Source organism: Lycium barbarum, chromosome 6, assembly GCF_019175385.1.
Source record: "Lycium barbarum isolate Lr01 chromosome 6, ASM1917538v2, whole genome shotgun sequence".
NCBI classification, from domain to species: Eukaryota; Viridiplantae; Streptophyta; class Magnoliopsida; order Solanales; family Solanaceae; genus Lycium; species Lycium barbarum.
In genome coordinates, this window is record NC_083342.1 from 134,731,275 (window position 1) to 134,749,540 (window position 18,266).

Consider the following 18,266-nt stretch of genomic DNA (forward strand, 5'->3'; position numbering starts at 1 on the left):
GTCGGGGCGGGTAAAATATGGTAGTGGGTTTATTTTGTGAAATCAGATTATTGAATCAATTTGGGGATTTTTGTCAAACTAAGGGTATATTTGTTAACTTCCATCATAGCAAGGACATAAATGACCCAAAAAAATTGTAACGGATGATAATTTTACCCATTAAAACAAAGTATATAGATATTTTTTACCCTTTTCCCTTTACTTTTTAGAAGTAACCGATAAAAAAGTTCCTCATTCCTCTTGATGCTACTCAACTTTCGTAAATTACGACTCATCATGATCCTTCTTTTTATTATAATATAAGATAGAGATAATTTCTGAGATCATCCCTCAGATTTGGCCTCATAAAACTATATCTCCCCTCTCATTTTGGATATTACATTTTCGCTTATTCTTTCATAACAATGTTTTATCCGAGTTGAGAAAATAAAATAAAAAATGTTTTATCCGAGTTATTATGATTTTAAAAATTATATGGTGACTATGTTATCCTTTCTAATATACTTTTTTGTGTTATTAATTATGCAAATATTTAAAATCCATTAGAATAAAAATAATGACGGCTGAAGAACATTAGATAGTGTATTGATTGAAAATCCTTTAAAATCTTTTATGTTTTCCTGCCTTCGACATCAAAAGGCTCAATCACGACTTTCCAAAAATATTTTGATCACGATAATATAGTATATTAAATTCGTTCAGTGCTTAAAACACATAACAATTACCAATATAATTACGACTGATTGAAACAGTAGCTTCTGCTTAGAAATTATTTCTACAGTAAGAAAATCATTAAGTATGCACACATATCAAATTTAGATCCTATTTATTAGCATTTGAGGTCTTCCTCCTATGATTCAAACCTATAAAGTCGAAATCTCGACTCTGTCTTTGCCATTAGAAGTATTGATTGAATTGTGAAAGTACATATTAAAGACTAGATGAGAATACTCACGACAAACAAGTAGCGCCATAACTTTCTTGTATTCATTACTCCCAATTCAAATTAGGCAAATAATAATTAAATTCGAGAATCTTATTTCATTTTACATAATAAACATATTGATTAATTTTAAAAAAACAAAGTGTTTGTTTTTCTGAAATACACCCTACAAATTACTGTATTTTATGTTACAAGACAAATCTCTTGAGGAGTTTCATTAAAAAAAAAAAAAAAAAAAGGGGGGCGGATTTTCTCCTAAAACATGTTTATATTTCAAAAATTGAATTAATCCTTTTTCATTAAGTATAAAAAAGGAAAGAAGTTATTTTAAGAAACATAATTAAACATACTAGTTCCTTCCACTGGAGGAGTTGGGAAAAGGGTTTTCACTCACCGGCGATGCGCTAATGATCATACTTAATTCCCCTGTAAGTTTCTTTCTCTACAATCTTCACCCTTAATTATCTTCTACCAAACATAATTAAACATTCTTCAGCATTCAGTTTCTCTCTCTAATTAGCTCTCTCTTTCTGCATATTACAAGAATCTTTTATTACTGCGTCGGTGTTGTTTTTTCTGTGTGCTTGGAAGTTGAAACCCTAGTTTATTTGTTTTGCTGGTATTTTGCCTCTGCATGCTCTTTAATTGACAGTTTACAGGTTTTTATCTGTGACTCATAAGAAGAAAAATATTATATTTCGTGTTAGGTTTTCCGGAAAATTGATTTTGTAGTGATCTTTGTTCAAGAACGTATCTAATTTTATTGTTTGCGCTGCACACTGATGCGCTAGAGAAGTACTTAAATAAATCAGTGGCAAAGCCAGGAATTTCGTTGAGGGTGTTCAAGATTTAGTATATGTATAAAAAGTAATATCTCACCTTACAACAACAATAACAACATACACAGTGTAATCCCACAAGTGGGGGTTTGGGGAGGGTAGTGTGTGCGCGGACCTTACTCCTACCTTGGCAGGTAGAGAGGTTGTCTCTGATAGACCCTCGGCTCATGGAAAAGCAAATGAAAGCAGTTTGGAAAAAGAAGTAACGGCAGTGAATACCCTTATGGTGAAGGGTGTTCGACTGACCACCCTTCGGCATATGTAGCTACACCTCTACTTAAATTGGTGTTAGTCATATGAATTCACCCTAATTGGTAGGTAGGTTTACTTTTAAATCTGGTGACTCATTGTGAGTTCCTAAATATTGTTTAATTTATGGATTCTTATCGGAGGCGAGGAAGAAGAAAATATGATCTACTTCTGCCTTTTTTCACACTCTACCCTCCGCAGATCCCACTTTGTGGGATTACACTGGGTATGTTGTCGTTGTTGTTTGCTTTTAAGATAGTTTAATGTATTTGTTGTGTGACTTCTTCCTATTAATTTTCTCATGCTGCAGAATTCAAAGATCGTATTGAGCATATCTTTAACCAGCCAATTGTTTGTGTATATGTATTTTTCCACTTTCCACAACATAATGCTCGACCACGAAAAGAAAATACAAAATTGGATGTCATTTGAGGTGATAAAGCATTCTACTAGCCCTTGTAAAAACTTGAGATATGTGACTAGGAGGAAATCTTGGCCAGCTCTTTGATGTCTTTTAGATGTTAAACAGCTTAAATTTCTGCATCAATTTGAGCAGGAAAAAAGAAGTCCAGCAATTGTGATAAAAGTTAAAACCTGAAACATGGTCCATTTTTACTTAGTGGACCAAGGTATCTCCAGTGTCCAATAGAGCGGTGACTACCAATCTAAGCATAAAATTCCAGGATTTCTTTTTTGAGAACCGTTCAATGTTTACTTCATCTCCTGGTCCTTCTCTAGCCTATTGGTAATGAAGATGGCAAAATAAGGAATAAGAAAAGTCGAGAACCTTCTTACTATAGTTTTTTTCCCTGATAAAAAGCAACTGTCTCAGAAATCTTCTTTTCGTTGTTGTAGTTATGTTGAATATGTTTTGGTCTGTTTTCTCTATTGAAAGGTCATGAGTGCTTTTATTTCATTATTTTAAACCAATTCACTTTCATTTTACTGAATTTGTTAGTTACTTGGTTATAGAAATATATAAAGCTTTCTCTTTGCTGCTTTTGGGATTAAAACAAAGTGAATATGTGAGACTGGATGCTAGCTTGTGCATGGTGTCAACTTAGATTACTTCAGATGATTGGAGTTAGGAGTACTTGATTCTGCTAATTCAAGGATGCAGTTTTAGGTCAAGGGAAACGTGAATTTCATGGCCTTGGCTTGAGTAATTAGTTTGGTTCTGTATTGCTTTGTAAATTTTAATTGTTTTAGTTTCTTGGAATGCTTCTCTAGTTGACCGACTAGACCAACTGAAATAATTCTAAATCAGAATAATCAAGTAATGTTTTGTCCAATGGTTAGCTATACTCCGGAGTTGGCAGGTTAGTGAAGCTCAAATTGAATGGGGAGCTTATGCAAAATTTCCAGCAACCACTTGAGATTAAGTCAAACATCAGTTTTTTCCTATGCTTGGTACATGTTTTATTTTGCCATCTGTTGCCTCCTGATAAGCCTAATTCGATAATCAATGACATCGTTAGCAGCCACCAGCAGAGATTATGTTGGATTATGCGTCATTTACCCCTGCCCCTCCCTCTTTTTTTTTCCCCTTCTCTGTCCATATATATATATATATATATATATATATATATATATATATAGAGAGAGAGAGAGAGAGAGAGAGATTATTTATATACTAAATCAACGCCCTTTTCCCTTTTCTATCAGAGGTTCCTGTGTACATACATGTCATGGCTTTCATATGTTTCTTTCTGTCATTCTTTCCTCTACTTATAGTTTGGCGTAATCTTTGAGGCAGATTTCCACCTTTCTTGCTTGCCATGCTGCGTCCACCAGAGTTGGCTTTTTGTGCCATATCACTGTTCTCTATTTCTTTTCTTGGAAGTGTAAACTTACCGGTAGGGGTGATTCTTTTTGTGAACTTTGTGTCTGATGCGAATGTTTCACTATTTTTATTTGATTGTGCTCAGGATATGTTGTCAACTCTAATTTTGCGATTAGACATTTGTATTGCCAGCAAGTAAGTTGGCAATTATAATATGAAACAACTAGCCAGGCAGGAGTACTTATCCAAAGAGAGGAGAGAGAAGGTGTAGGTTTATTGTCTATATGTTTCTGTTTATTTTCATGGACCAACACTGTGTGCTCCATCTGATGTAACTTTATGAAGATTTTTGTATGAAAGGAGGATGAATGTCATATACAACATCTTCCTGCTAGTATAAAAGTGATCTCTCCTCATTTGTGCAATCTCAGGAAAAACATATAGTAGTATTTTTTTTTTGCTCTTTTTCTCAAGCAAGTCTGCTTCTTAGATATACATTTCGTCTTGCATTATTGTGGAGGAGGAAAAACTGATAAATTGAGTTACTTAGCAAGATAAGCCTGTTCCTTTGGCTTGGCAATATGATGTATGGGAAGACATTTCTTTCTCAAGCACTAGAAGAGAGTCTTTTCTCAAGTTACCTTCTACTAAAAAAAAAAAAAAAGAGAGTGTCTTTTCTCATATCTACTTCTTAGATGCACCTTCCTCGTGCAATATTGTCAAAATTATGTCTCAAAGGAAAGTAAAAGCTCGTTCACTAGTTGCTAAATTTTTGTCTGACCTCCTAGGCACACTATGGCAGCTGAGATGTTTGCTTCCAGAAGGTGGAACTGCTCTGCTATTATGTTGCTATTTTGTGGATATTTGTCTAAATACCTGACATTTTGTTAGTTGTCCATCTTTACCGTCTATTAATTCTATAAATATAAATAAAAGCATCTTTAGTATTTAATTCGTTAAGGTAAACTGGTCAATTTGACCTACTATTTGCATGGAGGTGGGTCGTATCTTGAGACATGAGCACCGCTTGAGGATTTTTTGTGTTTGGGGATGATTAGCTTTCATAAGGCTAAGGCTTGATGCGCAATTTAGATGGCCGGCTGGCCGCTGTTGCTACTTGAGTGTAGCCATAATATCTCTCTCTATTTTTTTTTTTGGCTCGATCAGCATCCGTGCTCTGTGTTATGCCAATTTCTTTTGTATATTTGGACAATTTATTGACACTCTTATGTGCTTCAGTAATGGCTGATTTATTTTATTATACCTGCATTGCGATAGCTAGTGTGAAAAAATTCTTCTGCAACCTTCTTATTCCTTCCCTTCTTTATTCTGCAGGATGACTGTTGAGCAGAGAGCTAGTTGACATTAGATCCAGAAAATACTATATAGAGGCAGATACGAGTCTGCTTCTCATCAAGCACGATGGATAAGATGGACGATGGGGGCCACCGCGAAAATAGGAGACACAGAATGGATTGCTCCAGAGGAGGTCATGCACCGGTAAGAAAAGTTCAACTGTTTTAATTATGAAAAGGTTAAGGCAATACAACAACTACGCCTTAATTACAAGCTAGTTGGGAATTAACTGAATACATCACATAAATTTACTGAAAATAATGAATCGTCCAATAACAGGAATGTGTTATCATAAGTAAGGAGCAGAACCTTGGAACTAATCTATTTTACTTTGTTTTGGATATATCTTGACGTTATGATCAGTATTTAATCACTTCACTACTCTTACTTTCACTGTAGTGGAACATGGTACCTCCTTACCAGATGAAGGACCAAGAGGCTATCATAATGAATACGAAAATCAGAATGATATTTGCTGAAAGAGATGCTGCTGTTGAAGAACGGAATAAAGCGGTGATTGAAAAGAAGGAAGCATTCGCTGAGCGAGATTTTGCAATCCAGCAGCGAGATGCCGCATTTGCTGAGCGAGATACTGCCATCAAAGAAAGGGACAATGCAATGGCTGCCCTCCACTTTTTAGAAAGTACCATGAATGGCACATTGGGTAGTAGGACACGTGGGACAAAGCGCCCCGGTCAACCTAAAAATCATCGCAGCAATAACACTGATTCTGTTTGTATAAATAGGGATGTGCCCGTAGCTGATGCTTTTCCTATATCGGCCATTTCATCTGAAGCTGCTAAGGCACTCCAAGTAAAACGATCAAAAGTAAACAAAGGCATGTCAACGAAGTCAGCAAAATCTCCAAAGAAGGCAAAGAAAGTGAATGAAGATTTGAATCGGCATCTTACAACGGATGGATCTAAAGCTGAATGGGATGCTCAGGATCTTGGGTCGATAACCCAGATCCAGTTTGACGAGTCTACCATGCCAATACCTGTTTGCACATGTACGGGAATACCAAGGCAGTGTTACAAATGGGGAAGTGGGGGATGGCAGTCATCTTGCTGCACTACATATCTGTCAGAATATCCACTACCACAATTGCCAAACAAACGCCATGCCCGTTTAGGTGGTAGGAAAATGAGTGGAAGCGTTTTTAGCAGATTGCTTACAAGGCTTGCAGTAGCTGGCCACGATCTGTCTATGCCCATTGATCTTAAGACTTATTGGGCTAAACATGGTACAAATCGTTACATTACCATTAAATGATGCATCAATGTTGGTTTATTGGCTAGTTGCTTTTTCGGAGGGTACATATTAGGCCTGGATGACAGAGATGCTTGATAGGTATCCGAGGAAGGAAACCCAAGAGCTTGACTATATGATCAAAAGCCCTTTCGGATGTTCAGGATGACCTGTGCTGTGACTAAATGCAATGGAACTGACTTTTGGTTCAGTTATTTGCAGCACTTTTCTGGTATTTATCGTCGGCTATCTGTTTTTTGGCACTTAATCTTGTACAAAGGAGTTTCTAGGAATTGCAGGTATACTATTTTGAGCTTCTCCTTATTCATAACTAATAAGAAAGCTTCTATTTTTCATGTTTCTTATCTTAGTCGGAGCTTAACGTGGTCATTAACTCATTGCAACTTCTCCTTCTCTGCTCCTGTAATGCAAGTACTTGCTAATTTCATTGAATTTAACTTTCTAGCGACCTCAGCCTGCTGATTTTCTTATCTCATTCAAAAGATTGCTTGGTATAACCGATTAAAGCTGTCGCCGTACCCAAGGGATAGTCTAGCTGTCAATGAAGTGGGATGAAAATTATGGGATACCAGAGTTCAAATTATAGTGCTAGGAAACTACTGCCTATCTATGTAAGTCTTTGGATGATAGGGTTATTCGGTACATGTGCGCGCCAAACTGGTTTGGAAGTTTGTTTGGACACTACAAAATAGCAGTATGAAGTTGGCCCTAAAAGGAAACTAAAATTGATTAATGTCTTTGAGACAACATAAAGGGTCATTAATGATCTTATCTTTTTTTAAGATGTAAAGCCTAATAACATTTCAACTCCAGAATCTAGAAGTAAATACAATATCGTCCCCACAAATATCTCAGTTTCAATGAGTGATTTATCTAACAGTTATGCGCAAAAAAGGTAGGTCTCCTAACTAACCAATCTATCAGCATTTTCAAGTTCGGTTCATCAACAGGAAATATCCTTAGATAGTCAAATTAGGCCAAACACTTTCTCACTTTCTATCAAAATCTCAGGAATTTATGGAATTCCTAGTCGGATATGTTGACTAATGTGCCTCTCTATTTAGAAACTGTACAAGATAAAACTGGGGCCGAGTGTTTGTACTTTTTCGAAAAGAAATTCTTTAGTTAAGTTCTCGCAATGTAGTTTTTGTTTTTTTGGAAGAGGCATTGGCTAGTTTTGAACATACACCTTTAAGAATCTTAAAGAAGGAGAATCAGCCTAATATGCTTTTTATCTACATATACAATGACAATATTTCCCTCTATCCAACACATCCAATGAGTTTAACTCCAAGGTTGTGGTATAGTAGTCAAATATCATAAGTTCAAACTTTGAAAATTAGTGTTTTAATCCCAACAAATATAAAAAAATACTAGGCGATGTCTTTTCATCTGCTTAAGTCTGACTAGACAGAGTTATCCGGTTAGTATCTGTGCTGATGAAAATAGCAGGTGTTGGTGAATATACCACAAATTATTACAGGTGAAAATAAAATGAACAAAATGAAGAAAAATAAAATAAAGATTCTTTAGGCTGAGGCGCAGATATCTCGCTCTCTTCAAGGAGATTCAAGCCCACTGCGTCATAATCTTCACGGGTCCATCAGTATAACTCTAACTTGTCCCCTCCAGGGTATAACAAACCATCAACATCGTGTGACTCAAACAACTCCAGACTAGTTGAAGAGTCCAAAGCTCCACCATAAGAACACTTTCCTTCAACTAAATAAAACTCTCTTTTATCACTTTTTCAAAAACTCTCCAATATTTTTCACACACTACAAGGTCAGGATGACTAACTATTTATAGTTAACAACATCATTTTTGAATTGAATAGGATAAGAGTGAGGTAGTAATGTGAGTAAATAATGGGAGAATTATGGTTTAGAGGTTAAATGAGTTTGTGGGAGAAGATGAAAGTAAGGCCACGTTTAGCCAACATTCTGCCATAAACGAATGTTGATAATGTGGAACTTTAATATGACAATTTGTAATATTAAAATGCTCAAATATCCTATGGAACTTTAATATGACAATTTGTAAGTGTCGATGAAATAGTTGAATTTGCTTCTTCTTTTACGAGATAAGCCGTGAATGCGCTAATTAGCCCCTACCAATTATAAGAGTGCAGTCATGATATGCATAAACCTCGTATGCTCTCTTACATTATTTTATTATAGTTATTCTTTTATCCCTCCAATAACAAAGTAATTGTCAACACGAGCTGATCTATCTCTTTTAGCAGTAAGTACAGATGCACTCACTGTTTTCGATTATATTTGTACTAATCCTTAAAATTATATTTGTACTAATCCCACAGTACATATGAGTTATGCGTGCAATATATATATAGTTTACTTTACAACCACTACTTTAAATTCTGAATCTCTTAATTTTAAAATAGTAAGAAATATGAAATGGATATCATGTCAAAGACGACAAACTTAATTTCTTATCAAACTAGAAAATTTCCTACCAATGAAATATGAGTGTATAGGAGATCTTGACATGAAAATCAAACACCATGTAAGTTGGTCGTGGCTTGTTCATCTACCGCCGACAATGTTGACAACACCTACATTTAGTCATGTTAACATGATACCCATTTCTGTAACATTACAATACCAATATTCATACAATTTCTATTTTCCACGTTCTTTTCTTGGTTTCATGCACCCGGTACAAGTTCCTAATTGATAAAGAATGAAGCAGTTTGCGGTCAGAGGCGAATCCAAAATTTTAACATATGAACGAATAAGAATGGGTCCGATACAACTAACATTAAGGAAAGAAAGCTAGCCTTAATTATGTGCTTAATGAAGAAGTCGTCACGTAATGTTGCTTACGTCACTACAACATAATATGCTTTTAGCGGCAATTAAATTGCTACAATAACTTAATTGCCGCTAATTATATTCTAGAATCAATTATTACCGGCAATACCAAGCTTCAACCCTAACAATAAATGCCGCTAAAGGTTTTACCGACCTTGGATCTAATGACATAAACCAATTGCTGGTAAATGTTTTTGTGGCAATAACTATTGCCGCTAAAAGGAAAATATATTGCCACTAAAAGCCTCTTTTGGTGTAGTGCGTACGAAAGGGTTTCAACAATTAATATCGGATTGATTAACCTAAAAGTTGTTATTAGGTCAAAACTTAAATTTTAATGCCACGAGCAATATGAGTAAATAAAATTCAGTTGATCATTTGATAATGTAAAGATAACGGAAATGTCCTAATAATGATAACAACGCAAATAATATATCAACTAGAAATAATAAAGAGCGAGAGAAAGTAATTCTTATCCATTGATCAGGGTTGCTTGATAGCAAACACTTGTAATGAACACTAGATAAACTACGATTTTGCAGGACTTTTGTGTATCAATGTCCTTTGTAGTGGTGGGAAGATGGAGATATGTATAGTATTATATTCTCTTAGACCTAACAAACTCCTAGCAATTCTCGGACGATTAAGAGTTCTTTAATTTTTTGTCAAACTAGCACCGGCTCAGGATTGACTATAAGTTCCTTATACTTGTCAAGATATACTTCTTTATCTTTTGAGCTGTTCTGCCGGATCGGTCGCTTAAGATCTTTGGTCTTTATGCGGACCCGATGAAAAAAATGGGATCATTTCTTATGGACTCGTTGAGAATGATCCCTCCACTAGCAGGTTTTTTCGGAAAACTCTATTTATTCTGATGCAGATGGCTGTATTAACAACATCTTTTGACGTAACTAGTTATTCCTTACCTCGGGACCAAATTGATTATTGGGCAGTGAAAATAGTAACGCCGTAACTATAACGGTCTAAGGTAGCGAAATTTCTTGTCGGGTAAGTTCCGACCCGCACGAAAGGCGTAATGATCTGGGCACTGTCTCAGAGAGTGGCTCGGTGAAATAGACATGTCTGTGAAGATGCGAACTACCTGCACCTAGACAGAAAAACCCTATGAAGCTTCACTGTTCCCTAGGATTGGCTTTGGGCCTTTCCTGCATAACTTAGGTGGAAGGCGAAGAAGGTCTCCTTCCTGGGGGGCCCGAGCCATCAGTGAGATACCACTGTGGAAGGGCTAGAATTCTAACCTGAGTCCGGTCAAAGAATCTTCGTCTCAAAACTTACAACCATTATAGAGATAATTTTTTTTTTTTTATGATAATCGAGAAATCGGAAAACAGGAAGATCAAATTATCAAAACTACAACAACGTACCCAGTGAAATCCCACAATGTAGGGTCTGGCAAATTATCAAAACTGTTTTTTTTTTTTTTTTTTTTTTAACGAAGTTTTCGTTACACATGTCAGCAATTTTAAGTTATTTAATTTGGACCGAAATTCTGAAAATGGCTTAGCTCCTCCTTTACCAGATTACAGGAAGTCCAATCTTGCCGACCATGTGGGCCCCGTATTTACCTGTTTTTTCTTCCTTTTTAATAAAACAAAAAAATTGGATAAATTTTTATATTGTCGATAAAGCTAAGATTTAAACACGTGTGTGTATCCAACACAAATGGGGCCCAACAGTCCCCCAATTTCAATGGTCAAAGTCAACTAATTGCCGTCACGATAATGTGTGCCAATAATTTAGGCATGATCACTTCTTTGTTGGTTATTGGTTTTGCATGAACACATCAACACATATCGTCCAATTATAATTTTAATTAGCACGAAGATATATATTTTTTCAAAAGTTATTTTTTTCTTCCTTTATGTATACCTGGATGTTACTAAAATATTACTACATAAATACGAAAATGTACAATATCAATTAACGTAAAAATTTTCCAATCATAAATTTTTGTTTCATAAATGTTTGCAGCACTATAAATGCATTCCTATCTATCTTCGATACGGTACCATATTTTGCAACTAAAATCTACTTTGTATGGAAAGGACTAAAGAATGGAAAATGGTACTCTTAATTTATGAAAAAGGAAAAAGAGCTTTCGTGTTACAGAATTTATTTACTACTGTGAGTATTACTTATATATATTCCAAACTTGAGAATTTATGCAGTTGACTTAAAAAGAACCGAAAGTAGAATGCATCATTTAATAGTTTCTTGTTTTTTATAAGATTACGCTTCACAATGAGAATTACAAAAGATATACTACTAATTTTTAACATCTAATTGGACGTACATATTTACTACTCCATAATTTATGCCGTAGATGTTCATGCTATGCGTTTTGGAAGTGTTAAGAGTTATAAGTTGAAATTAAGGAATTCGTATTGGTCTTATATTTTCATCATGTAGCAAGTTGAGTTTTGATTCAATTCCTTAACATACCAATATATTGCTGCAAAATTAGTACTATTAGTATAGGGTAACAGCACCTTTGGTAAAATTATAACACTACAATTTTGTCTTTAGTACACGTAGAAAAAAAAAATCAAAGTTGGGACTTCTAAGAGCCCGTTTGGATTGGCTTATAAGTTGCTTATAAGCTGTTTTCAGTTTTTTTGAGTGTTTGGCTGACCAGCTTAAAGTCATTTTGTGCTTAAAATAAGCTCAAAAAAATAATTGAGCCCATTTGACTTAGCTTATCTAAAGCAGCTTATAAGCATAAGCCCATCCAAACAGGCTCTAAATACTTTTACAAACTCTTTAAATTTAAATACTTTAAATTTTATATTTATTGACAATCCAGTAAAATCTCTAGAAAAGGAATAGGATTTTAGGTTTGGTAAATATTGAGGTAGGATCATATGGTAAATATTCATTTTTTTTATAAAGTTTCTTTTTTTAATTACTCAGGGGTAGGGTAGGGAAAATGGAGAGGGATTACAATGTGGGGATGCGAACCCTCACCAACAAGGTGAAATTCAGGTAACCAACCAATTGAGTTACTAAATCCCTACGGTAAATATTCATTTGTATTGACGCTTATACTAAATTAATGAAGCTAATTTTAAACGTTAAAATTAAAGAAAAAACACATATCATTTAACCATAATCAAGTGATAAATACGTATACCTGAGATACACGTCTTACAAGTATCTATCACGATTATAATGACCCCCTAATAACAAAATTTAATTTCTCTCTAACTCATTTTTTCCCTTTTGTTTTCAGCAAAAGGACAAAGAAAATGATCACTTGAGAACTTAATCCACACTTCAAATTGGAATTTGCAAATCCATCTCCAAACAAAGAACAAAACTTTGAATATCAGACAAGGAGAGTATTCCTCACGCTCTTGAAAAGAGACTAATAAATACGACATTGGACTATACACCAAAAAAAAAAGGCAAAAAATCTTTTATTTTAAGACCCCAAAAAGAAAAAATTATATTTTTTTCAATTTATATGATATATTTTTCTTGTTAGTGTCTAGCAAAAAGAATAATATATTTTTATATTAAAAAATTATTTAATTTAAAACTTTCTCTTTTTTCTTAATGAAATAATTTGTAGCCACTCATAAATTTATGACTTATTTCAGATCACAAATTTCAAAAATTTACTTTATTTTTTAAATTTCATATTTAATTAAATTATATCACATAAATTATTACGGGAGAGATTCATTGCTACATATTCTGCGGTGATAGGGGGAAAAAAGATTCGATAAATTCAGTCGGAATGAAATGCAAATTCAAATTCAAGTGAAACTGAAATTCATATTAAATTCACGCGTCTCTCAAGTATATAGAAAAGAAAAAGTATAGTAAGTAGAGTCTTGTCATGAAATCCGTGTAATAATAGTTGTTGTAAGTAGAAATCTTCATTGATACACTGAGATAGAGATAGAGAGAGAGAGAGAAACAAAGAAAAAAATCACCAAACAAATATTTATAGCAAAAAAGAAGAAAAAAGTTACACACACAAAGAGAGAGAACAAAAAACAGAAAAATAGAGGAGCGTGCTGAGTGGATTCACACTTAGGTATTTTTCAAGACTCAATTTTTTTACTAACCCATTTCATTTTCTTGATTTTAGATGAAAACCCAGTTTTTTGTTTTTAATTATTTGTTGATATTTATGTTAAAGATTGGATTTTTTTTTTGGTGGGGTTGTTTAATGGGTTTCGCATTGTTTCTTGATTTGGGGTTTTATGCCATTGATGATATTTTTTTAGCTTTGAAATTCAGGTGTAACTGTACTGTAAAGCTAGGATTTTGGTAAAGTTGAAGTCTTTTTTTCAGTAGTTGACTGGTAGAGTTGAAATATTTGTGCAAAAAAATGGCTGGTGACAATGATGAAGGTAATAGTGATATGGTGCAAAGACTTCAATCATCATTTGGTACGTCATCTTCCTCAATCCCTAAACAACTTCAACCTATTTCAATGAACCAATTGGATATACCCCAGTTGACTAATACTTCCCAATTTCGTGGTCAAATGAGGCAATTTTCACCCAATTTTGGTGTTGAAAATAGTACTAAAAGAGTAGGGATACCACCTTCTCACCCGCAAATGCCCCCTATTTCACCATATTCTCAGATCCCTGTAACCCGACCCGGGAATAATCAGCAAATGGGCATAGGGCCATCGCATTCGCGATCTTTATCTCAGCCGGCGTTTTTCTCACTGGATTCCTTGCCACCTTTGAGCCCTTCACCGTATAGGGAATCCCCGTCCACGTCCATGTCTGACCCGATATCTGCTGACGTGTCGATGGGTGGGGATCAGGATGGCAATTCACATTCCTTATTGCCCCCCACGCCTTTCTCGAGGTGTAATTCGTCGAGGCAAGGAGAGAGTCGTCCTCCTCGTAAGGCTCATCGGAGGTCTAATAGTGATATCCCATTCGGCTTTTCTCCTATAATGCAGTCCTCGCCGCCACTTGTTCCATTAAGGGATAATAAACCAGTTCAGTTGGTTAAACGTGAATCAATGTGGGATAATAGAGGAAATGATAACAGCAATGTTGAAGGGATGGGTGAGAGGAAATCCGAAGGAGAAGTTGTGGACGACCTTTTTAATGCATATATGAATTTGGAAAATTTTGATGCGTTTAACTCTTCGGGTAATGAGAACCGTGAAGATTTAGATAGTAGAGCGAGTGGTACAAAGACGGGTGATAGTAGTGATAATGAAGCAACAAGCAGTGTTAATGACAGTGGTGGAAGTAACAAAAGGAGTGCTGTGGGAGATATTGCTCCGACCACGAGACACTATAGGAGTATTTCGATGGACAGTTTTATGGGAAAGTTGAACTTCGTTGATGATTCACCAAAGTTGCCTCCGTCTCCTGGACCACGCCCGGGCCAACTCTCTCCAACCAATTCACTTGATGGAAATTCAAACAGCTTCAGTTTGGAATTCGGAAATGGTGAATTTAGCGGAGCTGAATTGAAGAAAATTATGGCAAATGAGAAACTTTCAGAGATAGCTTTAACGGATCCAAAACGAGCCAAAAGGTAAAATTCCCTTCCAAATGATGAATGTATTTTCCTTTTTAATTCCTCTTTGCTTTGTAGTAGGGCTGGCAAAATGGTTTAGAAAAATAAGTAACCATCCGACCCATTACATATGGGTTGGATAACTGGCTTTTTAAAAATGGATCAAATATTGATATTATCTATATTATCCACTAAAAAATGGATATCCGGGTGGATAATATGGATATCCATATTATCAATACTTAGTTGTCTACTTGTTATAATTATTAGTTCATGCTTTCTAAGAGTCAAAGCTTATTTTGGCTTTTAGCTTGTGTTCTCACCTGACTATTCCGGAAACCATGGACAATATTGATATTCATATTATCCGTCGGTTAACCCAATTTTTATCTGTGTTAAATATGGGCGGGTCGGATATTTTATCCGTTTTGGTTTAACCCGTTTTCGACCTGCCCATATCCGATTGGATCCGCCCGTTTGTGACTCCTACTTTGCAGCTGACATGCCCTATTCTGTTTTTTATTGTTGTAGGATTTTAGCCAACCGTCAATCTGCTGCTCGTTCTAAAGAACGAAAGATGAGATATATTGCTGAGTTAGAACACAAGGTACAGACGTTGCAGACTGAAGCCACCACATTGTCTGCTCAATTGACCATGTTGCAGGTGATAACTTTTTCAATATTGTCCTCTTAATGGCTCTACTTAATCGTATTATCACTATTTAATTTTTTTTCTTGTACTTGCATTCAGAGAGATTCTGCTGGGCTAACGAGCCAAAATCATGAGCTGAAGTTCCGTTTGCAATCCATGGAACAGCAAGCCCAACTCCGTGACGGTATACATCTTGCATCTGTGATCTATGACTTTTTTTATTTGTCTGCTCATGTTTGATCTTCACCTTTTTCTGCGCCCCATGTGCACTTTATCTGACTATTTCGTTATGTTTAACACTAGTTCTGCATTCGTCTTGCATGTCTACAACAGTAGAAACAGTATATGACATATTTTTAATTATACAAGGGACTGCCTGGAGGTCATCTTATTTTCTATTTATTTCCTAGTTAACTAGAATTTCTATGTTTCTTATTATCTCTAGAAATCAATTCACTTACTCTGGACTTTTAAGAATGAGATACTACTCTTAAAGGTGAAGTTTGTGCTTACAATTTGCTGTCTAATTATATGAAAGTCTGATAAACTGTATCTTTGAATTTATTGAATCTGTTAGGTGCTAATACAATCTATGAACCCTATGCCAACAGACTAGTAAAATGCTCATCTTGGGAAATACCAATTAGAAATGAACAATTTCCGTTGCATCTTACGTTGATTGTTTAAAATAGAGGATATTGGCAACGTACGATCTTGTTTTGGTGGATAGAAACAGTTGCCATTTTAGGCTTCTATGTTGTCTTCTGTTCTTCCGTCAATGCTATTAGTGAACAGGCAGATGCTTCTTATATTTTTCTGCATGTGAGGTTTTCTGGTGTTATAATAGACAAATATGAAACCTTATAGTTAGGGCTGGCAAAATGGTTAAAAGAAACAAGTAACTATCAAATCCGACCCATTAGACATGGGTTGGATAACTGACTTTTTAAAAATGGATCAAATATGGATATTATTTATATTATCCACTAAAAAATGGATATCCATATGTACATCCATATTATCAAATATCCATATATCTGCTTGTTAATTTTCGTGAGTTCTTGGTTTTTGGGCAGTCTAAGCTTATTTTCGCTTTTAGCTTGTGTTCCCACTCGACTATTCCTGAAACTATATCCATATTATCCGTAGGTTAACCCCTTTTTTTGTCCGTGTTAAAAATGGGCCGGTCTGATATTTTATTCATTTTTATTTAATCCGTTTTCGACCCGCTCGTTTGCCACTCCTAAAAACAAATATGAAACCTTATAGCGTTTGCTATGACAGCTCTAAATGAAGCATTGACCGCTGAAGTACAACGCTTGAAGATTGCAACCGCTGAGCTTAATGCAGATGCTTCCAAGTTTCAGCAGCTTTCTCTCAATCCTCAAATGTTCCAGTCTCAGCAACCGCAGTCTAATCAGCGAAACATGCATCAGTTGCAGCAGCAGCAGCAGCAACAACAGTCATCTCAGCCTCAACAACATGCTCAGGCACGGCAACCCTCCGCACCTTCAAAACATGAATCAAAGAAGTAGCTTTTGGGAATATCCGATCATCGTAATATTTATATTAGTTTGTCGATAGATGTTGCAAGTGATTTCATATCATTCAATGCATTCATTCATTAGTTCTGCATTCACAACAAAACACACTAAGGCGTGGTATTTATTATCTATAGGACATGCATGTTCATTGGAGTAAATTAGTCACAGAGGGGCTTTAGACGTATACAGTTCGTCTTTTTTTGTTCCACAAGGATATTGAATTCAAGGTCATATGAACTTGACTCGTTTTGTTATTAGGGAAGGTAAATTGAAATTCGACTTGCTTCATGTTCCTTCCAGTTACAACTTTGGCTAGAATTTTTCTGTTTCGTAGAATAAAGAAAGAGAACAATAGAATTATTTTCATCGAAAAATAGAACCGACTAATTATAAGTGAGAGAGTAGAACATTTCTTTTCGGAAAAATTGTTGACGCGTAAGAGAAGTTTAGATATAGTAGTGCTTTCTCTGATGTAGTAATATGTTAATTTTTCAATTTTTATTCCCAGATTCGTCATACACCTATCAAAATCTAGCAAGTTATTCGATATGGGAAGAAATGAGAAAAGAATAGCAAGAATAATATCCTATCCTGTTTTCTGTTTCAAAAAAAATCCTATCCTGTCTTGTTTCTTGGCGCATATGTTCTTGTAACCACGTTTGAATGTAACCACTCACATGAAAATGATTGCAGAGAATATGAAATATGAACGCAGCGTATATATTTCGTGCGTAAATATGCCGTCACAAACTTCTAACTTCAGGCTGGTTTGCACAAATAACCAACTTTTGAAGTTTGAAAGAGATCACATGGTCGGAAGTTTAAAATTCAAAATTAGCCATCTGGTGTAAACAAGGGTATAACACTTACTTACATCCGGTATTTACACAACATCAATAGATGCAGGGGCGAAGTGCATAGATGATTGGCTACAGGTACAATTAATACGTATGACATGTGTTTGGTAATTGATACTAGACTATTATCGTTTAATCATAATTAATTAGTATATATTCTCATCATATTAAGTTGATATGATTTAAAGTAAACATCGAATATGGATAAATGTCCTTAGAACTCTACCGGAGGTGGGGGCAGTTTATTCTTGAAAGAACATGAGAATGATTTGGTAGGAAAGTTTATTTCATATTCGGTTAATTGTGGTACTTTTTTTTTTTTTTTTTTTTGAGATTTTGCAAGATATTTCCGAAAATTCTAAGTTTTTCACTTAATATTCGTTATTATTGATGATTTCTACGTTCAATATACTGCAT

General features: G+C 35.1%; 2 protein-coding genes across 4 annotated transcripts; both read left to right on the forward strand.

Moving 5' to 3' along the window:
• Positions 1-1,216: 1,216 nt before the first annotated feature.
• On the forward strand, positions 1,217-6,879 carry LOC132599244 (protein BASIC PENTACYSTEINE4-like). Of its 2 annotated transcripts, none has more exons than XM_060312535.1 (3): positions 1,217-1,371; positions 5,150-5,314; positions 5,570-6,879. In XM_060312535.1, the coding sequence occupies exons 2-3, from the start codon at positions 5,237-5,239 to the stop codon at positions 6,440-6,442; spliced, it is 951 nt and encodes a 316-aa protein (XP_060168518.1). In that variant the 5' UTR covers positions 1,217-1,371; positions 5,150-5,236; the 3' UTR covers positions 6,443-6,879. The 2 variants fall into 2 exon arrangements, with proteins under 2 accessions (XP_060168518.1, XP_060168519.1); XM_060312536.1 differs by lacking the exon at positions 1,217-1,371 and adding an exon at positions 3,713-3,887.
• A 6,244-nt stretch (positions 6,880-13,123) lies between these two features.
• LOC132599245 (bZIP transcription factor 29-like) lies at positions 13,124-17,280 on the forward strand. Of its 2 annotated transcripts, none has more exons than XM_060312539.1 (5): positions 13,124-13,336; positions 13,530-14,814; positions 15,328-15,460; positions 15,548-15,632; positions 16,733-17,280. In XM_060312539.1, the coding sequence occupies exons 2-5, from the start codon at positions 13,634-13,636 to the stop codon at positions 16,981-16,983; spliced, it is 1,650 nt and encodes a 549-aa protein (XP_060168522.1). In that variant the 5' UTR covers positions 13,124-13,336; positions 13,530-13,633; the 3' UTR covers positions 16,984-17,280. The 2 variants fall into 2 exon arrangements, with proteins under 2 accessions (XP_060168522.1, XP_060168521.1); XM_060312538.1 differs by having other exon boundaries at positions 13,543-14,814.
• The last annotated feature ends 986 nt before the right edge of the window (positions 17,281-18,266 follow it).

What these genes read in the sequence shown, in the direction of transcription:
- LOC132599244 (XM_060312535.1), top strand. Translation starts at nt 5,237, where the DNA reads ATGGATAAGATGGACGATGGGGGCCACCGCGAAAATAGGAGACACAGA. An exon ending in CCAGAGGAGGTCATGCACCG is followed by an intron (nt 5,315 to 5,569) that starts GTAAGAAAAGTT and finishes CTTTCACTGTAG; the next exon opens with TGGAACATGGTACCTCCTTA.
- LOC132599245 (XM_060312539.1), top strand. Translation starts at nt 13,634, where the DNA reads ATGGCTGGTGACAATGATGAAGGTAATAGTGATATGGTGCAAAGACTT. An exon ending in CTCAATTGACCATGTTGCAG is followed by an intron (nt 15,461 to 15,547) that starts GTGATAACTTTT and finishes ACTTGCATTCAG; the next exon opens with AGAGATTCTGCTGGGCTAAC. An exon ending in GCAAGCCCAACTCCGTGACG is followed by an intron (nt 15,633 to 16,732) that starts GTATACATCTTG and finishes TTGCTATGACAG; the next exon opens with CTCTAAATGAAGCATTGACC.